General features: G+C 53.7%; 1 protein-coding gene across 9 annotated transcripts in view; it reads right to left on the reverse strand.

Annotated features, from left to right (window-relative positions):
• Positions 1 to 23,393, reverse strand: part of Ampd3 (adenosine monophosphate deaminase 3) — a 45,254-nt gene that overhangs the window by 4,380 nt on the left and 17,481 nt on the right. For 8 of the 9 annotated variants that reach the window (XM_060367038.1, XM_060367036.1, XM_060367041.1 and 5 more), the window contains 10 exons: positions 17,634 to 17,838; positions 15,141 to 15,300; positions 12,776 to 12,995; positions 10,818 to 10,947; positions 6,800 to 6,994; positions 5,120 to 5,251; positions 4,423 to 4,586; positions 3,759 to 3,885; positions 2,615 to 2,778; positions 1,559 to 1,679 (listed from right to left, as the gene is read on the reverse strand). In XM_060367038.1, coding sequence (XP_060223021.1) covers positions 1,559 to 1,679; positions 2,615 to 2,778; positions 3,759 to 3,885; positions 4,423 to 4,586; positions 5,120 to 5,251; positions 6,800 to 6,994; positions 10,818 to 10,947; positions 12,776 to 12,995; positions 15,141 to 15,300; positions 17,634 to 17,838 — 1,618 coding nt within the window. The remainder of the gene's footprint in view (positions 1 to 1,558; positions 1,680 to 2,614; positions 2,779 to 3,758; positions 3,886 to 4,422; positions 4,587 to 5,119; positions 5,252 to 6,799; positions 6,995 to 10,817; positions 10,948 to 12,775; positions 12,996 to 15,140; positions 15,301 to 17,633; positions 17,839 to 23,393) is intronic. The other variant, XM_060367040.1, reaches the window with a different exon arrangement.

Below are 23,393 nucleotides of genomic sequence, written 5' to 3' on the forward strand. Positions count from 1 at the left end.
CAGAGGCTGTGCAGTGTCTGGACAGGTCTCCACCAAGACCAAGAAAGCTGGAATGCCCAGATGCACCTCCCTCTACTGCCTGCGTGCCTCTCGTTGCCCTGTGACATGCAGGGCCTCATGCCCACTGTTTGTACCCACTCCTGGCTCCAGCCTGTAGGGCATAGTGCTGTGCAGGAGACCCCATCTTACACCTCCACAGGCCCCCTGCAGTGGCAGGCCAAGAGAACCCCCACGCGCATGGGAAAGTTCAAACTGAGATTTCGTTGGTTTGAATGTCCTCCGGAGGCTTGTGATCTTGAGTATTTGGTCAGGTGGCGCTGCTTTGGAAGGTTATGGAACCTTTGGGAAATAGCGCCTCCCTGGAGGAAGCGGGTCACTGGTTGCGGGCCTTGAAGTTTTCTATCGAGGACCCACTTCCTAACCATTTTCTATGTCCTGACTGTGGCTGCAGCATCACCAGCCCTGCTGCGATGGGCTGTAGCCCTCAAAGTGCAGGTCAAACAAGCCCTTCCTCCTTTAAGATGCTTCTTGTTAGGTATGTGGACATTGCAGTGATGAAAGCAACAGAGGGCACAGTCTAGCCCCCTTGGAGATGTGGTCCAAGGGGAGGGAAGAGGCAGGCCTGTGCTACGGCAGTCTTCTGATGTAGCACTTGTCCCATACCAGTGACCAGAGAGAGGACCAGAGCAAGGGGACATTTTGGAAGTGACCCAGTATGTAGGAGGCTGAACACCTTTTCACAGTGACATGGCCTACAGGAAGCAAAAGCTAGACAGCCAATGTGCCCACCACTGGGGACTGTCTGTGTCATTCAACTGACCCAATGGTAGATCCTTTGTCCAAAGGCCTTTATGAGGGGCCAGGAATGTTGCAGCAGAGAACAAGGGATGCTCATCAATGGGAAGGAGTCAAAAGCCTGCACTTATTAAGTTAAAATTATGCTGGAGACAGAGGTGGGTTGGAGAAATGGCTCGGCACCTTGGAGAGTGCAGTGCTCCTGTAGAGCACCTGAGTTCAGTGAGGGGGGTTTCACAATAACCTGTAACTCTAGCTCCAAGAGGTCTGACAGCCTTTGCGGGCACCTGCACTCACTCATGCACAGACCCTCACACAGACAGACAGACAGACATGTACAGACATAATTAAAAATGAAAGTTACTACTTAAAAAGGAAAGAAAAAGGCTAAATACTAAACAACTGGTAATACTCTTTCTATAAAGTAAGTAAGGGGGTTTCCATTTACTTTTTTTTTTAATCTAAAATGTAATGTGTGTGGTTATTTTATGGTTTAAAGTGAACCAAATTGTTTTTGTAGTTGTGTTTTCTAAGAGAGAGAGAACATGAAGTTGGGTAGGTAGGCAGGGAGGAGTTGGAAAGAGAAAAGAATATGAACAACGTATTTGAAAAAAAATTTAAATAAAACGTTTAAGTGAAACCAAGAAGACTCCAGGTAGACCAGCCCTCCAGGGCCGGCTCCCAGCACCACTGAGCAAGACTCTATAGAGGTGGGTGGGAGCCCAGCACGCTCAGCAGCCACTCCCAGGAGGAGCCCCTTTACCTTCTTGAGGAGCAGCCCGTGGGAAATGTTGTCTGCAGTCAGGAAGGCAGACACGAGGTGGGTGATGGAGCCGGCCTCCCCACAGTGGGGCCGGAACAGGAAAGTGCTCAGGCCTCGTTCCCTGTGGAGGGGAGGCTCCAGATCAAGACCTGCCCTTGGCTCACCCTGCCCACACCCCCAGCCAGGACCCAGTCCAGGGAAGAACAGCCCAGGGCATGGTCAGGAGAGCTAACCCAGTACATCCTAAAAACAGCCCCTCCTACAAGGTGGAAGCCAAGGACGTGGTTTCCAGGGCAGAGGAGACTAGAACTAGAGAAGAGTCCCAGCCTGCCCCACTCCCCTCTCCCCCGCTTTCCCGCTTTCTAGGACTTTGGCCTCCATCCACCATGAGACACCAAGTCCAGCCTCTGCTGGAGAAATGAGCAAAGGCCCAGAGGGTGATGTGTGCTGAAGGCCCATCTCCCAGAGCCCAGCTCAGGACCACCTCCGCCCTGTCGCAGGCCCTTCTCTCAGCCCAGAAACCTCCACAGCACAAACTTGGATGGGCTCACTGCCAGCTGGTGAGCAGCCATGCTCCCAAAGGAAGGTGTGAGGAATATTAGACTGCAGGAAAGGGAATGTGGTTGTGTCCTGTGTCCCAGGTATCTGGGTTTGCGTTTCCTCTGCTTTGTGGAGCCTATGCACAGACCACCCTAAGACTTAGTGTAAACTGAGCCTGCGTCACTCTGTCTCTTTGTGCCTAGACGGCACCTATCACATGGTAGTTGCATTTCTCCAAAGCACAAATGCAGTGTGTGCAGATTGCTGCAGAGCCATAAACACGCATGCATTATGTGTTGGCAGGTGTCTCCTATCTCACAACATACAAGTTCACACGAGTGTGTGGCTGGTGAGTATGTACAGATGAACATGTGTGCAAATGTGTAGCATTGTTGCACACATGATACCTCTCTGTACTGGCATGAGTCCTGTGATAATTTTAAGTATCTCCGGGGGTGTGCGTGTTGGCTTCCCTGCGCGTGGGACGTGGGCTCATTCCAGGGCCATTTCACCCACCTGCGGAGGTTGTTCAGCACCATGATGTTGGCATACATGTAGTACAGGTAGTAACTGTAGGGCGGGTTCTGCTCGCTGGTCCAGAGCTCCGGGCTGGGACTCTTGTCTGAGAACATGTGGTCGCTGTGCTTGGACTCATCATCCACACTGTCAAAGCCTGTCACCTGTGTGGGACGTAAAGATGCTGACACTAAGCCAGGGCAGATCATCCGGGACTCAGCGCACAGGCCTGCAGGGCTTAGGAGCTCACACTTCCGGCGGGGGACCCTGGGCCTCTGCAGCCCTATCCCTCAAAGGCAGCAAGACAGGTACGTCAGTCTGTCCCTTAGGGCTTCCTAATGGGCCCAGTAAGACAGCCTGGAGAATGTCCAGCACCCCCCTCCCAGTGTGGCAGTTGAGACAATGGAGAAAATGAGGCCAGGCCAGATGAGGGTGAGTCTGAGCTGCTACGGTGCTGCAGGGAACAGCAGCCACTGCCAACAGCAGCAGTGATGGGCTGGGGGCCAGGGGAAGCCTGCTTGATATGCCATGCATCCAAGGCCTCCTGGCCTTCAACTCCTCGGCTAGTTGGTACACAGACGGCACTGCTGGGGGAGGGGGAAGGCTGGCTGGAGCCTCCTTTTAATGTTGAACAGCCAGGACCAGAGTGGCTCAGGAAGCTATCTGAGTGGCATGACCCGGCTCTGGACCCTTAACAGGCTCCAGAGCTGGATTCAGAACTATGGGTAGAGGATTGCTTTGGTATATCAGGCCACGAGATACAAGCTGGATGCCTCACAACAGACCTAGGGGCCCTGGCCATATGCAGCTGTGTCCCCAGAGACACTTCTCTCTGCTGGGAAGGAAGCTGGGAAATCCTTCGCGTCAGGTGTCTCCAGGCTAAGAGCTGGTGATGCTTGTCCGTGGCTGCCCTCCTCAACTATGGACAGACACAGCCTTCCCCAGCATCACCAGGAACCACTACCCTGAGAAGAAGCCTCCCGTCACTCCTGTCTTTATACAGCTTGTTGGAGCTGGCAGCTTGTGCCTGGGGACCAGGAGCTGGGGGGGAAGCAGAGTGGGAGGCAGGAGGAAGCCCAGCAGAGCCCCCTGTGGAGCAGTGCCCCCTTTGCCACTCAGCTCACTGGGGGCCCGCGGCACTTACGTATTTGAGGAAGAGGTGAAGCTCACGGTCGTCCTGGGGGTCGATGGTGGCCTTGAAAAGGGGCAGGAAGATGTTCTCCAGCATCTTCCCGAAGCTTGGCAGTAGTTTCTTTGACCTAAATATGTCACTGGGAAAAAAAATCAAAGACTTGCTGGTTAGGAGGACTTGGTCTCAGGTGGACCCCGTCACTGTCTCCGTGACGTAAATGCCAAGTGTGGTCAGTGTTTGTAAACATCCGCCCTGCTCAATGGGGCATTGCCTCGAGCCAGAGGCCGAGGAGAGGGGCATGGAGGGACTCAGGCCGGGTGAGAGCTGAGGAGAGACCTCAAATCTCCGGTGACCTGGACTCTGCCACTCGGCTCCTCTAAGCCCATGCCCAGCCCGGCTGGAGACCAGAGTGCCATTCCCAGTGACAGCCAGGGAGAGGTCAGGGACACAGGCCACTGCAGGTCATCTCGTGCCCCAGGCTCACCCGGACATTTCATGAGAAGAACGGGTGGTCCTCACCAAGGCCTTCTCATATATGGAGTCTTCAGAAGCGAAAGTGATGTGTGCTGAGAGCCAAGCACCCCCACCGCTGCCCACCCCTCAACAGCACACCAGGAGCCATCTAGGACAGGCTGTGGTCCCCAGAGAACCCAGGACAGACAGGGGCAGCACTCACTAGATCCGGGGCACCTGAATGATCCAACGCATGTTGGGTGAGTAGACCTTGTGCTGAATGAACCATCGGGCCAGGCTAGACCATTCCTTAGGACTTCGCCCGTAGATGGAGAGCCGTGGTTCTGAGTACTGGTACTTGCTGTCCTCTAGCTCACGGGCCACCTCCTGATACCAAGAAGAACGGAGTCAGCCCCCAAACCCCCAAGCTATGTGGGAGACCCCGGTCCCCAGGTGGGCCCTGGGATGCTTCAGCTACCTGCTCACAGGTGGGAGGGCTGATCTAAAATCCCTGGCGTTGCCACACAAGCACCCACTCCCCAGGCGAGGCTTCTCCTGGGAGGGAGGCCAGGGTTTGACCACCGGCATGCTGTAGAAACAGGCCTGGCTGCAGAACCGGCCGGGTAGCAGCCGTGTCTCCACCTGGAGCCAGCCTGCAGCCAGCTGAGTCCAGGCTGCAAACAGATGGGGGTGGCACCGGGAGGGTTCTAAGAGCTCTTCCCTTCTCTCCCCTTCCCTGCCGTTGGCCCACACAGCACACCCGCCCGTACTCGAGAGCAGAAGCACAGTACTGGCCTGTGCTGGGTGGGAGATGGAAGGGCCTTCAGGGCGAGGAAGGGACAGAGGTCATCGTGCCCCTACTATTGTGAAGGCAGCCGGCAGCGGCATCAGGTCTCTGAAGAGGCGGAGGGCTCACTCACCTTGACCATTCGAGCAAAGTACTCTCCTCCCAGGTAGTTTTCCGTTTTCAGATACAGGTCCCGAAGCTCACTGGCTCCCACAGGGTTGTACTTGGAGTTAAACTTGTCAAATCGGTGGAATGTCTGCCGGCCCTACGAGGAGAGACCGCCAGCCTGCTCCACCACCTTTCTCGCACCTACCATAGTTCTCCAGGCCTCTTTACCTGGCAGCCTCACTGGAAGATGTGGTCATTCCCCCTCCCCACCTCTATCTCTCTATCTTTCCTTCCCTCCTTCCTCCCTCTCTTTCTTTCTTTCTTTCTTTCTTTCTTTCTTTCTTTCTTTCTTTCTTTCTTTCTTTCTTTCAGAAAAAGTTTCACTATGTAGTGAGAATTAGCCTCAAACTTGCAGTCCTCCAGACTCATCCTCCTTAGTACTAGGATTACAGGCATGTGTCAGCAAACCCAGCTCTACATAATTTTCTGCATGAAATTTGGGCATTCTGTGTGCCAGGACCATGTCCCTTCAGTCAGCCATAGGACTCTTTGGAACTCTCAAGGCACTAGATCTGGGGCATCCGCTCTGTAGTGGAGTATCAAGAGCCTGGAGGTCTGAGGAACACAGACCAGACACCACTGAACATCAAAAATAAGGATTTAGGGTTGGGGAGGATCAGCAGCTAATGTGTTACTACATTCCCCATGACCAGAGTTCAGATCCCAGGAACCCACAGAAATGCCAGCCGGGCATAGCGGCGCCACCTGTCATCCGGCCTCGGAAAGCAGAGAGAGGAGCTCCCAAAGAGGCTGGCTAAGACCAGCCGTACCGTGAGCTCTGCGCCTGACTGAGAGACCCTGCTTCAAAGACTAAGGTGGGAGAGCCCTCCAGGACAATTCCTGGTATCACCCTTGGGCCTCCACACACGCGCAGACACACATAAACCGCAAAAAGGGGACTCAGAATAAAAAAGTGGCTTTTTAAGTCTGAACGGCGTTTACTGCGTGTCTCTGTTACGTGTGGGTTGCTTGTTTCCTGTGACTCAATCCTTGTGTTGCTTCCTGCTTTTGGATATTGACGATAACCCTCTATGAGCATTGGTGGGCACGTGTCTACTGAAGTCCTCGTTTTCAGTGCCTTCAAGAGTAGGAGTAGGAGCAATGAATTCTGTGGAATTCTTTTTTAAAAACCGCTATTGTGTTTCTACATCAACCGCATCGTCATTTGGCATTTTAACAACTTTGAAAAATAACAAGGTGCAGGGTAGTCATCACCGTATTGACTTTTCACTTATGCGTGTGTGCCCGCTTGGCCAGATGGACGCCAATTACCGGCAGTGCCTGCAATGGCCAGAAGAGGGCGCCAGGCCCCTAGCCCTGCAGCTACAGGTGCTCGCGCGCTAACCGGGTTCTGGGAAGTGAAGCCCGGCCTCCCGCAGGAGCCACAAGAGCTCTTAACCCGCTCCCTTAACCGTCGCTCCCGCCCCACAGTCATTGTTTTTATTGACAAGAAAACAAAAGCTTCAGCGGGTCACCTGCGGAAACAGGACTCCTAGGTGCCTGAGGGGCTTAGTACTTGGAACCATCCCGCTTCGCGTCCTGCGTTCGTTCCCAGCCCGTTCCTCACTAACACCCGACTACAAGGAAAGGCGGTTCCGGCCACCGACGGCCCAGGCTCCGCTTCTGCGGGCCGGCGCGCACTCACCGCGTGGACGTCCAGCGAGTCCACCGTGAGGTCGTAGGGGTCCATGTGCAGGCTGTCGAACACCTGCCGCAGCGTGATCTTCCGGCCGAGCTTCTCGGCCACCGTCCTGTCGGGCTCCGTCTGGTACGTGTGCTTGATGAAGCGCAGCAGGTGCTTCTGGTTCATGCAGGCCGCGGCGTGAATGTGCGTGTCCACCTGGAACACGTGGCCCGGCTGAGAGGCTCGGTGCCCTCCCCGGGGTGCGGCGCCACTTCGTGGGCCGTGGACGCCACACCCACCGTCCCCCTTTCCATTTTCCCTCCCGCCTCAGAGCCAGTCTCCCTCCCGGCAGACCTGCCGTCCGGCCTACGTCCAGACACCACTAAGATGGTTTTATATTGGTTATTTTTTTTTCCCCTCTTGACAAGTTCTCAATGGCCCTTGCATCCTCAGGGGGCGGCCCAGCGCTTTAACCTGGAATTCAGACGGCAGGCAACTTTAATTGTCCCCTTTCTGCCGTCCCCCCCCCCCCCATCTCGTGTGGGGAGCCACTATGGCCTCTCAGACACCCCGCTGGATTAGGCTGTCCCGCACTGCCTGCACCTTTCCTCGGCCTGCGGGCCTGCTTCCTTCCCACCAAGTCTGTTTCCTTCTGCCTCCTCCACATGGAAAAGCCAACCCTGATCCCCTGGGCACAGCTGATCCGTTCTCTTTCGCTCAGACAGCCTGGGCATTTGGTACAGTCATCCACACTGATGGGCACACCCTCTTGACCCCTCTTACATGTTTCTGTCCCCCTGGGAGTTCTTCAAAGACAGGGGCCAGGTTCACTGCACCCAGTTCAGCACTCACCCCAAGGACTGGTTGAAAGGATCAGGTGAGTCAATGGGTGAGTGAATGAATGAGTAAACGGAGAGGTTTCATATAACCATTGAAATCCCACTCTGGGAAACCCCAAATACCCTTAAGAGAGTTCAGAGGGTGACCACCACACCCTCCTCAGTCAACTCTGCCTCACCCGGAACCCAGAGATTCCGAGCCCCATACCAAAACAGATGCCCTGACTGGAAGCCAACCAACATGCGGACTCAGATCTCAGAGCCTCCGGCTCTGCTCGGGTCTCCCTGCACTCACTGAAAACACAGATTCTCCACAGGAGGCACCAGCAAGGGGCCCAGTGCGATCTTGCCATCCTTGAAGAATGTCTCAGGTCTTCCACATCATGCTAAACTCCTGTCTCTTCACCTCTGATCTCTCCTGTGACAGCTCATCCTCACTCAGACATATGCCGCCTGTGCCTTCAAAGATAATTTTTATTGATGTTTTGATGTGGGAGGGGTCAGAGAGAGAGACAGGGATAGGAAGATGGAAAGGGAGGATGTTTGAGGGGAGGCCTCAGAGAGAGAGGAAGAGGAAAAGGGAGGGAGGATGCTTGAGAGAGAGAGGGGAGGCCTGAGAGAGAGGAGGTTTGAGGCGAGGGACTCCTGAAGAGGGCATTGGATCCCTTGGTGATGAAGCTACACGCAGTTGTGAGCTACCTGTCATGGGTGCTGGGGACTGAACTCCAGCCCTCTGCAAGGACACCAAGAGCTGTTAATCACTGAGCCATCTCTCTAGCCCCCGTCTGTGACCCTAACTTTTCTCATTCAACCAGCAACTCCCAAATGTGGACCACAAGCTGAAGTTCCAGAACTAGCTAACTATCTAGCTGGCATCTCTATGTGAGGAACTTGAAGATCATTCAGATTTAGTGTTCCTCCAAGAATGTACTCTCCATCTCAGACCACAACCCAAAGCTGGTCACCTCGCAGTTCTCAGGGTCTGAGAAATGACACAGTGTGAACTCAGATGCTCACCATGAAGAAGTGGGGCATGCTCAGCCTTCCCGGTCCCTTCTCTCAGCACCCGCCAATCCTGTCAGCTCCACCTTTTGAACAGATGTCCTCACTGTCACCACAAGAACCCTCGCTCCTGAGTCCAGAGTGACCTCTTTCCTGGTCCTGGTCCCCTTGTCCTCTATCAACTAGACCACCCTCACACCCTACAAGCCAGAGCTTACTTTTGTAAAACAAAACAAAAACCATTGTCATTTAAGCTTAGGATATGGGCACGCCTCATGTTGCCTGGTCCTCGCTCCCTACCACCTCCATCCCTACTCTCTTTTTACTGTGATTCACCTACAGACTGTCACCTGGCTAAAGGAGGAGGTGACCTAGAGGCACGGTGGGCATGCTGGCTCACCTTTCATGAGCCCAGGAAGACCAAGAAAGGTCACAAATCAGGCTGCTCCCAGACTCCGGCCTGCACCCTAGAGCTGCAACAGTCTGGGCTCTCTGCCAAGGCTGAGGTGAGGAGGTACTGACCTCCAGCCAGGGAAGGCTGTTCACAGCTGGTTGGCCATCTGTAAGACATGCCAAGTCAGACATTTGATCTATTGGGCTTCTGTGCACATAATCCCAGCCAGTCCATGGCGTTGGGCACATCGCTCACTCATCGGGGTCCTTCCTGCCACCAGCCTGACACTCCTCCAAGACAGGAACAGCTCAAATCTGTGCAACCCAGAACACCACTGAGATGGCAGTGGTGGCACTGAGGCTCCAGCATGTCAGAGCTGGGAGACCAGCTCCCTGCCGCACGGCCTACCTCAGCATGACTCCACACATTCTTCTGCAGTTCTAGCTACTTCCTCCAGTATACACATGGCCTGGCATGGCTCCTGTGAGTCACAGGATGATACAGGATGAAAACAGCTGCGCTATCAATCACCCAGTCTAAGTTTCAGAACCTCTAAAGTGACTCTTCTAGGAATTAGTCAAAAGGGCCTTCATTGGAGGTTGGTGTCTTCAACTCAGCAGGAACATCTACACCAACTGTCACCAAACAGTAGCGTTTCAGGACTGTCTGATATCTGGGACTTGAGCTAACACTATTTGCATACCAATGGCAGACATGAGTAACTGATAACAGCTTCAGGGAACCAATCCCTGAACAGCCAATCCCTGGCTATCATGTCCAGGTTAAGTGGTCTAACTGTGCAAGACCTTTCATTTCTGCCCAGGTACCTAAGACACTTATTAAATGTCTCATAACCCACAAGCTCCACTCTCACTCCAGAAGCCCGTTGGTCCAGTCTGAGGCTTCTGGCATCCTTTAAGAAGTCCAGTCTTCCATGGTTCAGAACCTTCCCTCAGCTCTGTAGCCTCCCCCTCCCGACCTGGCTCACACCTAAGGTCCAGCCCCACAAGCTTGCACTCTCTCTATTTCTCCCCCTGTCCTCACATCTGCAATGCTGCTCCCTCCCCGGAATGTCACTCTTTTCTTTCCCCACACCACAGGCTCTCTCCTGCTCATTTCTGACCTCTCCCCGAAAGCCACTCCCCAGCCCTGGCACAACACTTGTCTCTCAAAATTCTTCTCAGCAGAAAGTAACTCTTGCTGTCCATCAGAGCCATGCCCAGCTTGAACCCAAGCCTCAGTGTGTCCTACCTACTTGGAAGAAAATGGAAACACCCCAGGCCAGAATCCTTTACACTCCTTTAACACACACACACCTGCCCTTGCAGGCCCTGCAGGCGGAAGGTGCCCGAGCCACTCAGCCATTCCGAGGGGACAGGAGCACCTCCGTGCTTTGCTGTAGGACACCCGACTTCAAAAGATGTAAACCTGACAATTCCAAAGTCCAAAGGGGTCGTAAAGGCTTTTTCTTTGTGGTGACTCTGAACACATCTGCTACCCTAAAGCCGCCACTGTTAGGACCAACCAATGGGCTGTGTCCTGATTCTGGAGAGAGACCAATACTAAAGCCGCCGTGGACCTAAAGTGCTACCAGGGTGTCCCAGGCGCAACCCAACGCAAGGATGCAGCTCCCCAGTCTTTCTTCTGCTCATGCACATCTTAACACACAGGCTCCTATGACCAAGAGGTGTTCAGTCAGGGACCCTGACACCCACCCAGCTCTGGACCTAGATGGACTCAAGGCGTCATTCCCTTGGCCCAATATGGGGTCTAAGGAGTGTCTCGAACCCTGGCCATCACCTACCTTTCTCACATTATAGAAGTCTCTGTGGGGGTTACTCTTTAATTCCTTGAACTCTGACATTTCATTTAACATCTCATGGAGGCTAAACTTGGATTCCAGAAAGTTCAGCCGCCGGTGACAATAGGTTTTCCTGCAAGTTGGGAAGAAATAGAGACCGCAGTAAGAAACCACCCCAAACAACAGTTAAGCAAACTCCAGAGAGAGTAGTGACCCCGGGTGGAAGGGTCAAAGTCTGACAGGGTGGAGGAGGAAGAGCAGAGATGCCTCCAGCTTTCCTCAGACCTGGTTGAACTGGTCAGCACACATAGGCCATCATGCATGTGAGGGGACAGTCAAGACACAGCGGGGGTGGGGGCTCCAACTCTGGGACCCCGAGCAGGCTTTCGCTGCCTTGTGTGTTTGGGTGATGAGCACAGGAATAACTATCCCATGCATAACTGTGGAGATGGTAACACCCCAGACTGAAGTGCATGTTCTGGGGTCTGTGTCCTGCTGAGCACAGCAGCTCCTCCCATTGTTCTTCTCACCTGTCCTCAACCACCTGAACCTTTAAAGGCAGAATTCATTGCCCAGAATATCAGTGATGCAGTCAAACTATATCATACAGCCTGCCTACCTTGGGATACAGAGGCATCAATGACCAACTGTCCCTACATCCCGAGACCCTAAGGGCTCCTCAACTCTGAGACTCCAGGACAGGAAGAAGAGACTTTCAGTGAGGAACACTGGGAAAGAAAGCTCTGTGGGACCCACCCCCCAGGCTCCCCACCCAGAGGAAGCGCTCACAGGGAGGAACTTCTCCTCAGCCGGCAAAGTGAGACACACTGCTGTGGCCAGATGTCTCCCACACCTGGCTCAGCTGCCCATCCACACAGAATAGACCACAATTCATGCCACCCTTCTTCCTCGGCATTCCTGAGCAGCGTCTGCCTTCACATCTAGTCCCCTTGGCCTCCATAAAGAGCAGCTGCTTGGAGCTAGAGAGATGGCTCAGCGGTTAAGATGGGATTTGTTCTTTCAGAAGACCTGAGTTTGATTCCAAGCATCCAAATCGCAACTGCCTGTAATTCCAGCTCTGGGGGGGAGGGGGGGACCCAACAGCTGCTGACCTCTGCATATGCAGATATACACAGGCACATATAAATACACAGCAACAGAATCAACCCTCAGCGAGTCACTATCTGTAGAGATGAGCCCTGGGTTGAGCTCAGGGGTCTCAGAATGGGAAAGGAAGGTTAAGGTCGCTTTGTCCAGCCTCTGTCCCAAGAAGGACATGCTCCTTGACAACTTCTCAGACAACAGTCACTGCTCCACATCCCTGGCCAGGAAACGGTTCCTTCCCCTCCTGGATCTTAGTTCCAGCCTCTGACCAGTGAGGACCAAGAGCCAGCTGCCCACCCTCCCCCGTCCTGCTCTTCTCTCTCAGAGACTAGGCCCACACCCTGTACAGCAAAACCCTAAGGGCAGGAGTGAGGGAGGGGCAACGTGGCCCCCTGGCAGCCCCTCGCCTTCCCCAGACTCCCATTCCCAAGCTGCAGGTAACTGACCCTCACCACTGATTAGCTCATATCCCTGCCAGAGAGAAAGCCACTTTTCCCGTCAGCTCCAGCCAAGCCCTCAAGTGTGGCTGGGCACACAAAGGGCCCCGGGCTCCTCTCATGCTACTTTCAAAAACACAGAAAGCCCAAGAGCTGAGGCAAGAGTCTTCACTACTCCCTCCATGTAAGCCCATGCCCTGGGCTGGCGGCTGGCAGCTCTCTGCAGTGTTTCCCTGCCTGAAGAGAGGGGTGGTAGTATATGATGCAGGTCCACGGTGGCCACTACCTCACAGCAGCTCCCACCTGTGTGTGCGGCAGGGCCCAGTGGTCACAACTCCAGGGCCGTGCCACCTCAGAAAGGAAAACCAGCTGCTCCTCCACACCACACAATGAAAGGGGGAGTTGGGGAAACAGGCTTACGTGGGGCCATCGGTGATGAGTGCCAGAATGTGGCTCATGTCCACGGTGTAGGTCTCCAGGTCGGGGTAGGGCAGGCTGTGGGGCTCCTGGCGTTCCAGCATCGTCTGATTGTCATACACAAAGAGAACACCTCCCTGCATGCGGACCAGGTAGCCCAGGTTGGGGGGCGCGTCATCCAGGCAGTAAGGGTCTTCCTGGGGCAGTGGGGGAGGGTGGAAGTCTGCAAAACAGGAGAGTGACAGTGACGGCCAGACCACCCTGACCTCATGCATGCTGTCAGCTTCCCTGGTTTGTCTGTATCTACAACTCTCACCACTTCGTGAGATAACTGCTCTCCACACCTCGAGTATCAGAAGACAGACCGGTTTGTGTTGTTAGCTCTTTAGTCTCTAGCACAACCCTGTCCCAAGGCTGACACATTAGTGCATGTGTGCACATGTATGTGTGTGCATTTGTGCTGTGTGTGTGCATGTGTGTACATGTGTGCCGTGTGTGTGTGCATGTACATGTGTGTGTGTTTAGCTTAATAAAAATGAATTTAACCTTTTTTTTTTTTTTGTCCTTCTTGGCCCTTGAGCATGTTTGTTTTATTTTATTTTATTAGGGAAGAATGGCTAGGTGTTCTCCCAGTAAGAGAATGGACAGCACCGGAAAGTCTGGGGGGAAAAACTGGCCCCTCTTCCCACATTTTCCCTGAGCCCAAGGCAGCCAAGAACTTAAGAAGCCACCCTGTCCCTAAAAGAGCAGAAGGAGCAGTGGCCAGGCCCTGTCCTCCCAGAGCAGGAACTGCCCAGCCTGGGGCCGGGCAGAGTCTGCCCAAGTCAAGCAGTAAAACACCTCTGCTATTTCCTGGCTGTAAGACCTGAAAGCCTCTTTGCCTCTGGGATCCTCACTCCTCCTGAGACGCCTACCCAGCAGGCTGTAGTGAAGGCTGTAAAAGCATGGGCAGGGAAATGCTTTGTAAACAGGTGTGCCCTGCACAAGGATCACGGGGCATTGCTTACAATGGTTCAACCTAAGGATTTTTTTTTTTTTTGATTGTGCAGAAGTGTGTCTGTAGGCCAGCAAAATCCATGAGATCCTGGGTGTTCAGCACTTTGTTACTAAGTGATCACTAAGTGATCCTGCCCAGGTGTGGACTCACGGAAACGTTCTGAGCATGGTTAACCTAAGTTGGTTGCATTAACTGCATTTACAACGTAGGATATTTTCAGCTTCCAAATGATTTGCTAGGAGCGCAATCCATCAACGGTTGGGAGCATCTGCATTCTCATTAGTCTCATGAGGTCTCAGCTCTTAATCAGCTGTGTCTGGCCAGACAATAAACACAGCACATCAGCCAGCAACTTGTAGGCCAGCTGCCGCCAGGCAGGAGGAACCTTGGCTCCTGATTGGAAGAAGCACCCGGGCCTAGGGCGGGGCGTCCTGCCTCAGCACTCTGGAACAGGCTGACCCTAAGCTGTGATGGTCATAGAGGAGGAAGAACACAGCAGAGCAGGACGCTGATGGCCCCATCAGGCACAACAACAGGCCATCCCAGGAGTCTCTGGATAGTGCTAGTGTTGTGTAGCGGCAGAGAGCTGGAAAGGCCTCTATGAAGCCACAGACCACCCACCAGGGATTGCCTCGCCTCACCACAGCAGAACACAAGGCCCTTCTGCCACAGAAAGCACACAGCAATCTGGCCCCTGCCAATGGGATCCTCAGACACATGGGGAAACAGCCTGGGGAAGGCTGAGATCTGCCCTGCCCCCTCCCTGTTGGAAAGGGATGCTCAACACAGAACTGAACCAAAACCAGGGACAACCTGGCACCCATTACCCCAAAACAATCAGGGAACCAGCTGGATATGATCCTCATCTAATCCCCATCCCTGGGTTTCAAGGGTGAGGGTCCCATGCCCTTGATTTAGGAGCCTCTGCTACTCCTAGGTCCCTCAGTATGACAGTATGGCTGCCATTTATGGAACATTCTAGATGTCAGACCTGCACTAAAGCACTCCAAACACATTCACACAGTATCACCCAGGGAGGTAGTGATTGCTAGCATTCTCATTTTTCAGACTGTAAACCTGAAATTTAGAGAAGCAGTCTTCACAAGGTCCAAGAAACTGGCACAGTCCAGATAAGAAAGCAGGCATGTTTCACTCCCTCTGCCCAGGGCACATGGGCTCTGTGTCGGCTGGGACCCATCCTACACTGTCCATTTGATTACACCATTTTAAACAACAGCAGGAGCCCCAACTCAAAAAACAAAACAAAACAAAACCACCACTGATAGAAAAATATTCAGCCAGCAGGAAGTCCCAACCCACTCTTGGGTCAGGCTCACACAGAGAGTCCCATTTGTTCCCCAGACCCCATACCTGGGAGGCCCTCCTCCAAAGGGACGCTTTCCCCCTGCTGAGCCAGGTACTGGGCTGTGGTCCTTGGGAAGCGGTGGTAGGCAAGCCGCGCATACTTCTCCCGGATCATCAGGGCCTTGGCCAGGCTCTTGGCAGCCTGTTCGTAGTCCTCCACAGTGATCTGCAGCAGGGAGGCACGCAAGGAGGGGTCTGCCCGAGAGCCGAAGACAACCACGCCGGCCTGGCCCCTCCGTGAACCAGGAGTTCAGGACAGTTCCCATCAGATTGACTAGGGGAGGCTCGCTACGTGTGATCTGTTTACACAAACATGTGATTGATTTATGCTGGGTACCTGAGTTCCTTCCAGGAGTCTGAAACTGGGGATATGCTATGCAGATGTCTGAGCAAAGCCGAGGCACCTCGAAGAGCTTCCCCGACAGACACGAGGTGCCGGTGCCTCACTGGGAGAGACCTAGCCTGGTACCCTGCAGACCGTGTCCTGTGTGTCCCTCCCCTTGGCTGAATTGCTCTATGTCTTTTTTTGTAATAAACTGAGGCTTGTGGGTACACGCAGGTGCTGCATCTTGAGAGCCCTTCTAGCAAATCCCAAAGCCTTCAGGTGGTCTTGGGGACCCTGACACAGAACCTGCACACCCCAGACTGGACCCAAAGATGCTGATTGAACCAAAAGCCTGCGGCCGCACCCAACATACAGAGCTTGGGTCCTGTCCCTGGTGAGGATAACTGCTATCATTTTCAGCTGAGAAAAGTCCAGGGGTCCCCAGAGGCTAAAAGCAAATCATGTATTCCCAGGCTGCTGTACTGCCACCCCCTACCTTTCGATCTGGCAGTCTTCCGGCTCACCAGGTCAGTGGGGCTCTTAGCTACCCTGTAAACAATGGATGTTTCCATAGGTTTCATTTTGTTTCTCAGCTGCAGAAACCAAGCTCAGAAAGGATCAGTCACTGCCGGGAGGCACCTATCTGACCGACCCCAGGATGCCCTTCTCACACTCAAGAGAGGTGTGCCATCTCTGCGGCCTTCCCAGCTTCCATCATCCTAGCCGAGGTGAGGAAGATGGAAGAGCACAGAGTGAGGAAGGCTAGGCCTGGGATTTTCTTCCTGTGCTTCGTCGTATCATTGGTTTTACAGAAATATAGTGAACCTACAGATATTCTGTGCACCTGTCTTCTAAGACTCCGATATTCAGGGGATACAAAGTGAATAAATTGTAATTAATTAATTAAAGAAATAAAAAAGACTTTGATATTCACATTTTTTCCTAACTGCTCCTGGTGCCCTTCAAGGATGGATAAACAAAGCACCGTGGGAACACGCTCTGGTCTCCCTTGCCCTACTCTGTCATCAGAAAGCGGCCAGTGTATGTCTTTCTTATGCATTTCACCAAATCTCACACCTTGCTTTGTAAAGCAGAAGCAGCCCCCTTCCCATCTCAAACACCCAGGGGTGTGTTCATGCCTCTCTTCGCCTTTCAGGGGGCTGGCCCCAGAGCAGCCACCGGGACACCACAGCAGACACATGCTAAGATAAAGCCCAGTCCTCACCCACAACAAAGCCAAACAGGACAAGGGGCTCAACAAGACAAGGAGCTCGGCAGGTAGCCAGAGAACTCAGAGAAGGTGAAGTGTTTCCCGAGGGGCAGCCACTAGCCAGGCCTGTGGGCCCCACCAAGCCCAGTGGTTACCGGAGACGCTCTGGGTACCAGGATCAGCGAGGTCGGCCTGCCCCCACCCCCCCCCCCACACCATAGCCTCCTCTCTCTCTCTAAATATACACATGGGAGGACAGAAACAAGGAAGAAAGCAGGGAGGTGACATGGCAAGCTCATGTGCTCCCCTGAGCATGCATCCACCCCACTTCGATCCTCTATTCCATTACTCCGCCCACATGTCTGAGGTGGACACCAAGCCCCGGCCAGGAGGCCAGAGCTGAAAGCCAGGATTTGGCCTGCCTGGCCCAAAAAGGAACTGCATTTGTTCCCATATAGATCCCCATTCCCAAGAAGTCAATATGCATGTGGCACAACCACACAACGGAATGCTATGCACTCTTAAAGAAGAACAAGGAAGCTCTTTCATAAATCAATACGGCAGTTGTTGACTAGAAAAGGCTTGTTCATTTTCTCATCAAGAGCCCCTCTTACTAGTTAAAGGATTCCTAGCCTGTATTTAAAGACGCTGAGCTAAGCCTGTAAGAGCTAATTTTACCCAAGCCAATACCACCACCTAGTCTCCACTACATGCTGGGAATGTGGATGGGTCCAATTGGCACCCCTCTCAGAGGGCAGATTTCTGGGCTGCGGAACACACAGAACTCGCTGGGCGCAGCCATAAGAAGCCAGCCTGAGGTCCTTGGTTTTACACACCCGGATGGGGCAGCTGCCTAGAGATGCCCACACCCCTGAGTCTCCCCACTTCTCTTCAGGTACCCGGGCCCCCTTTCCACCACCTCCCAGACACACACACTGGGCCAGGCTTCACAGTATGACCTTACCCCCGCACAGTAATCTCCACTGATAGTGACCCGCTGATACTCAGGCATGGCATAAGCTGCTGGCCCAGGCTTGGAAGTGGCTCCAGGGACCAGAGGGGTTGCAGGAGACATGGCCGGACTGGCAGTTGGAGGGCCCTTCCAGTCTGGCTGTGTTGGCATCTGTAGGGACAGAGACTGCGACCGGATCATCTTGAAACTCTTCTTTCTAAGAGCCAAGGACAAGGGACAGGGGCAACATCAGCTGCTAACAGGGAGAGAGAGTCCCAGGAGGCAGGAAACTCCGCTGCTGTTGGCTACCACCGGAGGGCTGGGAAGACTGCTCAGTGAGAAAGTCCTTGCTGCACAGGCATGAGGACCTGGCTTCAGAACCCCAGCGATCACCTAGGAACTGGGCCTCACTGTGGGCATCAGCAACCCCAACACAAGGGGACCCTGGGGGCTCCCTGGTCAGTCAATATAGCTGAAACAGAGAGTTTCAGGTTCAGTGAAGACACTCTGCCTCAAAAAATAAGGTGGAGCTCAATACAGGATGATACCAACCTCTGGCCTCCACCTGCACCCGCAACCACACACACACACATACACACACACACACTCCTGGCTGCTCATGACTTCCTGTTCCCAGCCTTCCGGACACTGCAACTCTATGGTCACACCCCATTGCTAAGGGTGGAGTCTGCAGGGCCCACGGCACTAGGTCAGTACGACAGGGCACAGACAGGCGGACACAGACCATGCTGCAGGGACTCCAATACCACAGAGCAAGGACGTGAGGGTGACTCCGAGTCAAAGAAGGCATTCCCCGAGGCGCGGACAGCATACTCTCTTCAAATAAACCCAACTCTAAGCCCTGACAAATGAAGTCTTCAGAAATACTATGGACAGGGACACAAAGACACAACGTTGTATTTTAGATACAAATCTGGACACAGGAACCAGAAGGGATGGGACTGGTCAAGCTGTCAACCCCCTTGGTTAGGGCGCAGAGACAGAAGGGGCCTTACAGCCACACAGCCAGGCAGATGCTTTCTCCAGCCATTAGCAAGCTTCTCCTTCCTCAGGTCTGGCGTTTGCCATCCTGGCAGCAGCTGGAGCGGGCACAGATCTGCATGCATCTCTGCTATAGGGGAGGGTCTGTCCAGTGTGAGGTCTGGACCCTGCTGTTCGAGCATAGAGAGACAATCACAAGGCTGGATTAAAATGTTGCGTGCTCATGATTACTCGTCAGTCTGATTTGTGATGACTTGGCTTCCCTTGTTAGCAAAATCAGAAATGATTCAACTGACATCACTCCAAGTCTCGAGATCCCCGGGAAGGAAATTACTCAGCACTGGGATGCCAGCAGCAGCAGCAGCGGCTGGACTCGCAGTCTGAACTGTAAGCAAGCCCCCAACTAAACGCTTTCTTCTACAAGCTGTCTGGTCACGGTGTCTCCTCACAACAATAGAACGGTAACTGAGACAGCTCTAGTGACACTGGGAAGTCACTCCATCCTCAAGTAAGCCTCATGTTCACCCAGGAGCAGCCGGCCTCCTGCTGGCACGACCCGGGTCTGCTCTCTGCCCAACCTTCCAGAACCCAGTTCACCTCACCATTTGCCACAGGCCTCTCTGCTTGGCTGGTCTGCTCTAAGGACCTGTGTTTTCACCTCCCCGAGACAAGGCCGTTTACACCTGAGAGACGGAACTGTTCTTTCTCAGGAGGTGCCTCCCCAGGGGTTTGAATGGCTGACACACCAGGCCACTTCAGGAACCCCACCCCAGGTTTTCCTTGGCCTGCTGTCCTTGACCTGGAGCTGAGCCAACATCCTGCACTGAGGAAGACAGATGCCAGGGTGAGCCAGCCAGCCAGCCAGGGTTCACCCTGAGCACAGCGGCTCCCGGTGAGGCTTCTTTTGAACATCTTGACTCTGTAGCTCATCCCAGGAGACTCGAGTTGCTGTGTCACACCCGTGACAGTCACTGTTTCGCCCTACACCAACCTCATCCCCTCTGCCTCAGTCTAGCCTGGGGTCTGGCCCAACCAAAAAGAAGCAATGGGTAACTTCTCAGGTGGGCAACAGGTAAAAACAAAGCAAACAAGCAAACAACATGCAGGCAAAAATCCGCAAGACTGCCTAGGGCGAGCGTCTACCGCGCTTCTCCTACAACTGCCCCGACAGAGTGAACACATCTGCCCCCTGAAGAAGCAGTACCCGCCGGCTGGTACCCAGAGAACTCTGCTTCTGCCCACGTGCACAGCGGCTCCAGCCAGACTGTGACACGTGGTGCGGAAGTGGCTCAGATGGTAGGGGCTTGCCCAGAATTCACCAAAGCCCCAGTGTGATCCCAGTACCACCTATGTCAGGCAGGCTCACACACACACACACCCCTGTAATCACAACAGCCATGACACAAGTTAGAAGGCTCAGAATTCAAGGCTATTGTCTGCTATTCATCCAACCCAAGACTGTCATCTGAAGACACTGAGGGGCTGAGAGCTCACAGGCCCGGGGTATGTTTTAAATGGCCAGGCCACCTCCTCAGAGACTAGTCACCGAGCTGGCACGTGGAAGCAGAAAAGCCGCTGTCTGCTGCTGCAAACCAAATCACCACAGACTCGATGACCTGCAGCGATGCCCACGTGTGACACCCAGCACTGCAGGGGAGAGGCACGTCTGGGATGGCAGGGCTCCATGCTCAGGACAAACAAGGCCCCAGACAGACACCAGCTGCGTGGGGCTCTCTGGAAAGAATTCACTTTTAAGATCAGTCAGGTTGCGGGGCTGTTAAGATTGAGGTCCCCAATTCCCTGGGAACCTGGCCAGAGGTCAGCTCAGCCCCTACAGAGAGCACTCTGGTCCTTGAGGCAGTTTTCCTGTCTACAGCCAGGAAAACCCCAAGAGTTCCGTGCTCCCCATCTTCCCCATCTGCGCTTAGCCTGGAAAGGCACTGTTTTGAAGCCATTTGTAATTAGATCCGGTCCACCGACAGCCTCCCTAGCTGAAGGTCAGGCAACGCCTTTTCTGTAGGGAAATCACAGGGCAGCTTTTATCTAGAGTCTGGAGACCAGAGATTGACATCTCCACAGAGACATTTTAAAATTCCGCCGATGGGGTGTGTGGAGATGGGCCAGTGGGAAAAGCCCTTGTCACACAAGCACAAAGACCTGAGTTCAGATCCTGGAACCCTCACACATGGACCACAGCCTAGCATACACACACACACACACACATACACACACACACATACACACACACGCTAGTACATACATAATAGCACACACACATATACTAGCACACATACTCTAGTGCACGCACAAACTAGTACACATATACTAGTACACACAAAAAAAGAAGAAATATTGATTGATTAATTAGCTCTGCCTACAGTGGACCAGCAACTAATATGCTAGTACCCACACAGCATGTGTGCACGTGGCTGTGTGCACATACGCCATACCCACAGACAGCCCTCTCTCCCTCAGAAGGTTTAGTGAACACTGCATGTATCACAATAATAAAACGTCACACGGGCTGGAGAGACGGCTCAGCAGTTAAGAGCACTGGAGTGAGTTCAATTCCCAGCACCCACATATGGCTCCCAACCATCTATATTAGGATGAGGCCCTTTTCTGGCGTGCAGGTATACAGGCAGACAGAGCACTCATATATAGAAAATAAAAAAAATAATTATTTTAAAGTCACATAGAAGTACCAGAAGCTTGAGCAGAGTTAGAAAACGAGGGGGGGGGAGGGGGGAGAGTCTCTGGTGGAAAGACTTGAAAGACTGTGCACTCAGCCTTGTCCTGAACAGCCTAGCCTGGATACGTCCAACGACAGAGCTCCCCACATACCTGAGCAGGGCATCAACATTCAATTAGTCATTCAATAAACATTCACCAAACACCTGTTCCCGGCCAGGCCAGTGCAAGACACACAAACACTCACACAGCCGAACCAAGCGTGAACCTGTTGCCACTAATATAAAGCGCTTTGTCACCAGGAACTCACCGTCTGTCCACAGCCCACCTGTCACGCCTTGTGCTCGCCTCTAGGGCACCGGGGTGAGCCAGCTCACTCTGGCACAGTTGGCCTGCTCCTTCCTTCCTCCAACCACCTGGCAGACATGCCCTGCTTGCCAAGGAGCTGGCCGGGTGTGCCACCGTGAGGGCACGGATTCCACCCCAAGCCTGAGGTCTGGGCTTGGGACAGATGGCTTCATCAGCCTTTGGATGGCTTGACCTCGTGGGCTGCAGGGAGCTTCTTGCTGGTTAGGCTCTCAAGACGGTGAGGTAACCCGTATGTTATCTCCCGGCACCTGCCGGTGTCCCCACCTGCGCTATGGCCTTTCACTGTCCCTGCCATTCATCACGTCCCCACACCTACTCTGCCCTTTCTCCCCAAAGCCTCCCTGCAGCATCTGTTTCACACGTTAAACTCCGGTCCAGAGCTTTGCGTGGTGGCTCTTCTCAGAGCCTCCTGAGGCCTCTGCCTGGGTGCAATGGCCCAAGGTCAGCTAGCCAGGCAGGGGCACCAGTGCAAGCCTCTCATCAAACTCCCAGAAATGCAGTGGAGCAAGGACCCACTCGTGGCCAGACTTTATAAACCCAAGAGCCAGGCCTGGGTGGTGACAGGCCTTGGTGGCCCATGGGCTCACTAGGACCACAGAGACAGGCCCGGAAAGTTGGGCAGAGGCATGACATGGGGTATTTTGGGATCCCAGAGGAGACACCTAATCCAGACTGGGCGTGAGAACAATAGAGCAGAGGGACAGAGGGGGAGGGAGGGGCTTTTAGAATGGCAAGGTTGTTGGACCTGTCCCTGCATCACACCCGGCCATCCCTCCGCCTTCGGGTGAAAAGCAAGGCCCTAAAGTCTGAAGGCAGCAGCCAGCAAGGAGTAGTGAATGATGCGCTCTGTGTGCCACTGAGCGGGACAGGATCCACAGCTGCTCCAGTGGTCTGCCGCGGTCACTGAACTGTTCCACTTGGAGGCAGGACCCCTGGCATAAGGAGGGGAGCAGCTGAAGAGCTGGCACTTGCTGCGGCTCTGATGTCACACACCCCAGCTTGTACGGAGAGGAGGACATGGACGCGGCTGGTAATGGTGCAGGCTGTGTGCCACAGCCCTGTCTACAGACGAAGTGCGGGGGACAGAGGATGGAGGCCACTCACCCCACGGACAAGGCCAGGTGGCATCCACCTGACCAGAAGACCACAACTGCCCCACATCCAGAAGCCTATCAGGTGTTGAGACGCGCAGCCCCTCCTTCTTTGTCTTAGGCCTCTCTTGCTTTTTGCTGTTTGTCCTACTTTCTTAGACGGACCAAGGACAGACCCCGTTTGCCTCAATGCTAGTCCTCTGGCCTCAGCACAATTTCCCCAGCCTTTCTTAGCTGTCTTTCCTCTAGAGAGCCCTCAGGGGTCAGAGTGAAGCACATTTATTTATTTATTTATTTATTTACTTACTTACTTACTTATTTCTTATGTGCATGCTCATGAGAATACACATGTATGAGGTAGGTGTGCACCTGTATGTGTTTGTGGACACAGAGGTCAACATCACTTGTCCCCCTTAATGGATCTCTACCTTAGTTTTTGAGACAGGGTCTCTCACTGAACCTGGGGCTACCAGTTCAGCTAGACTGGCTGGCCAGCAAAGCCTGCCTCCACTTTGCAGAGCTGGGATTGTAGGTGCACACAATCATACCCAGCTTCTTTATGTAGGTGCTGGGGATCAAACTCAGGTCCTCGTGGTTGCACAGCATGCCCTTAAAAATG

Source organism: Meriones unguiculatus, chromosome 14 (genome assembly GCF_030254825.1).
Source record: "Meriones unguiculatus strain TT.TT164.6M chromosome 14, Bangor_MerUng_6.1, whole genome shotgun sequence".
NCBI lineage: Eukaryota > Metazoa > Chordata > Mammalia > Rodentia > Muridae > Meriones > Meriones unguiculatus.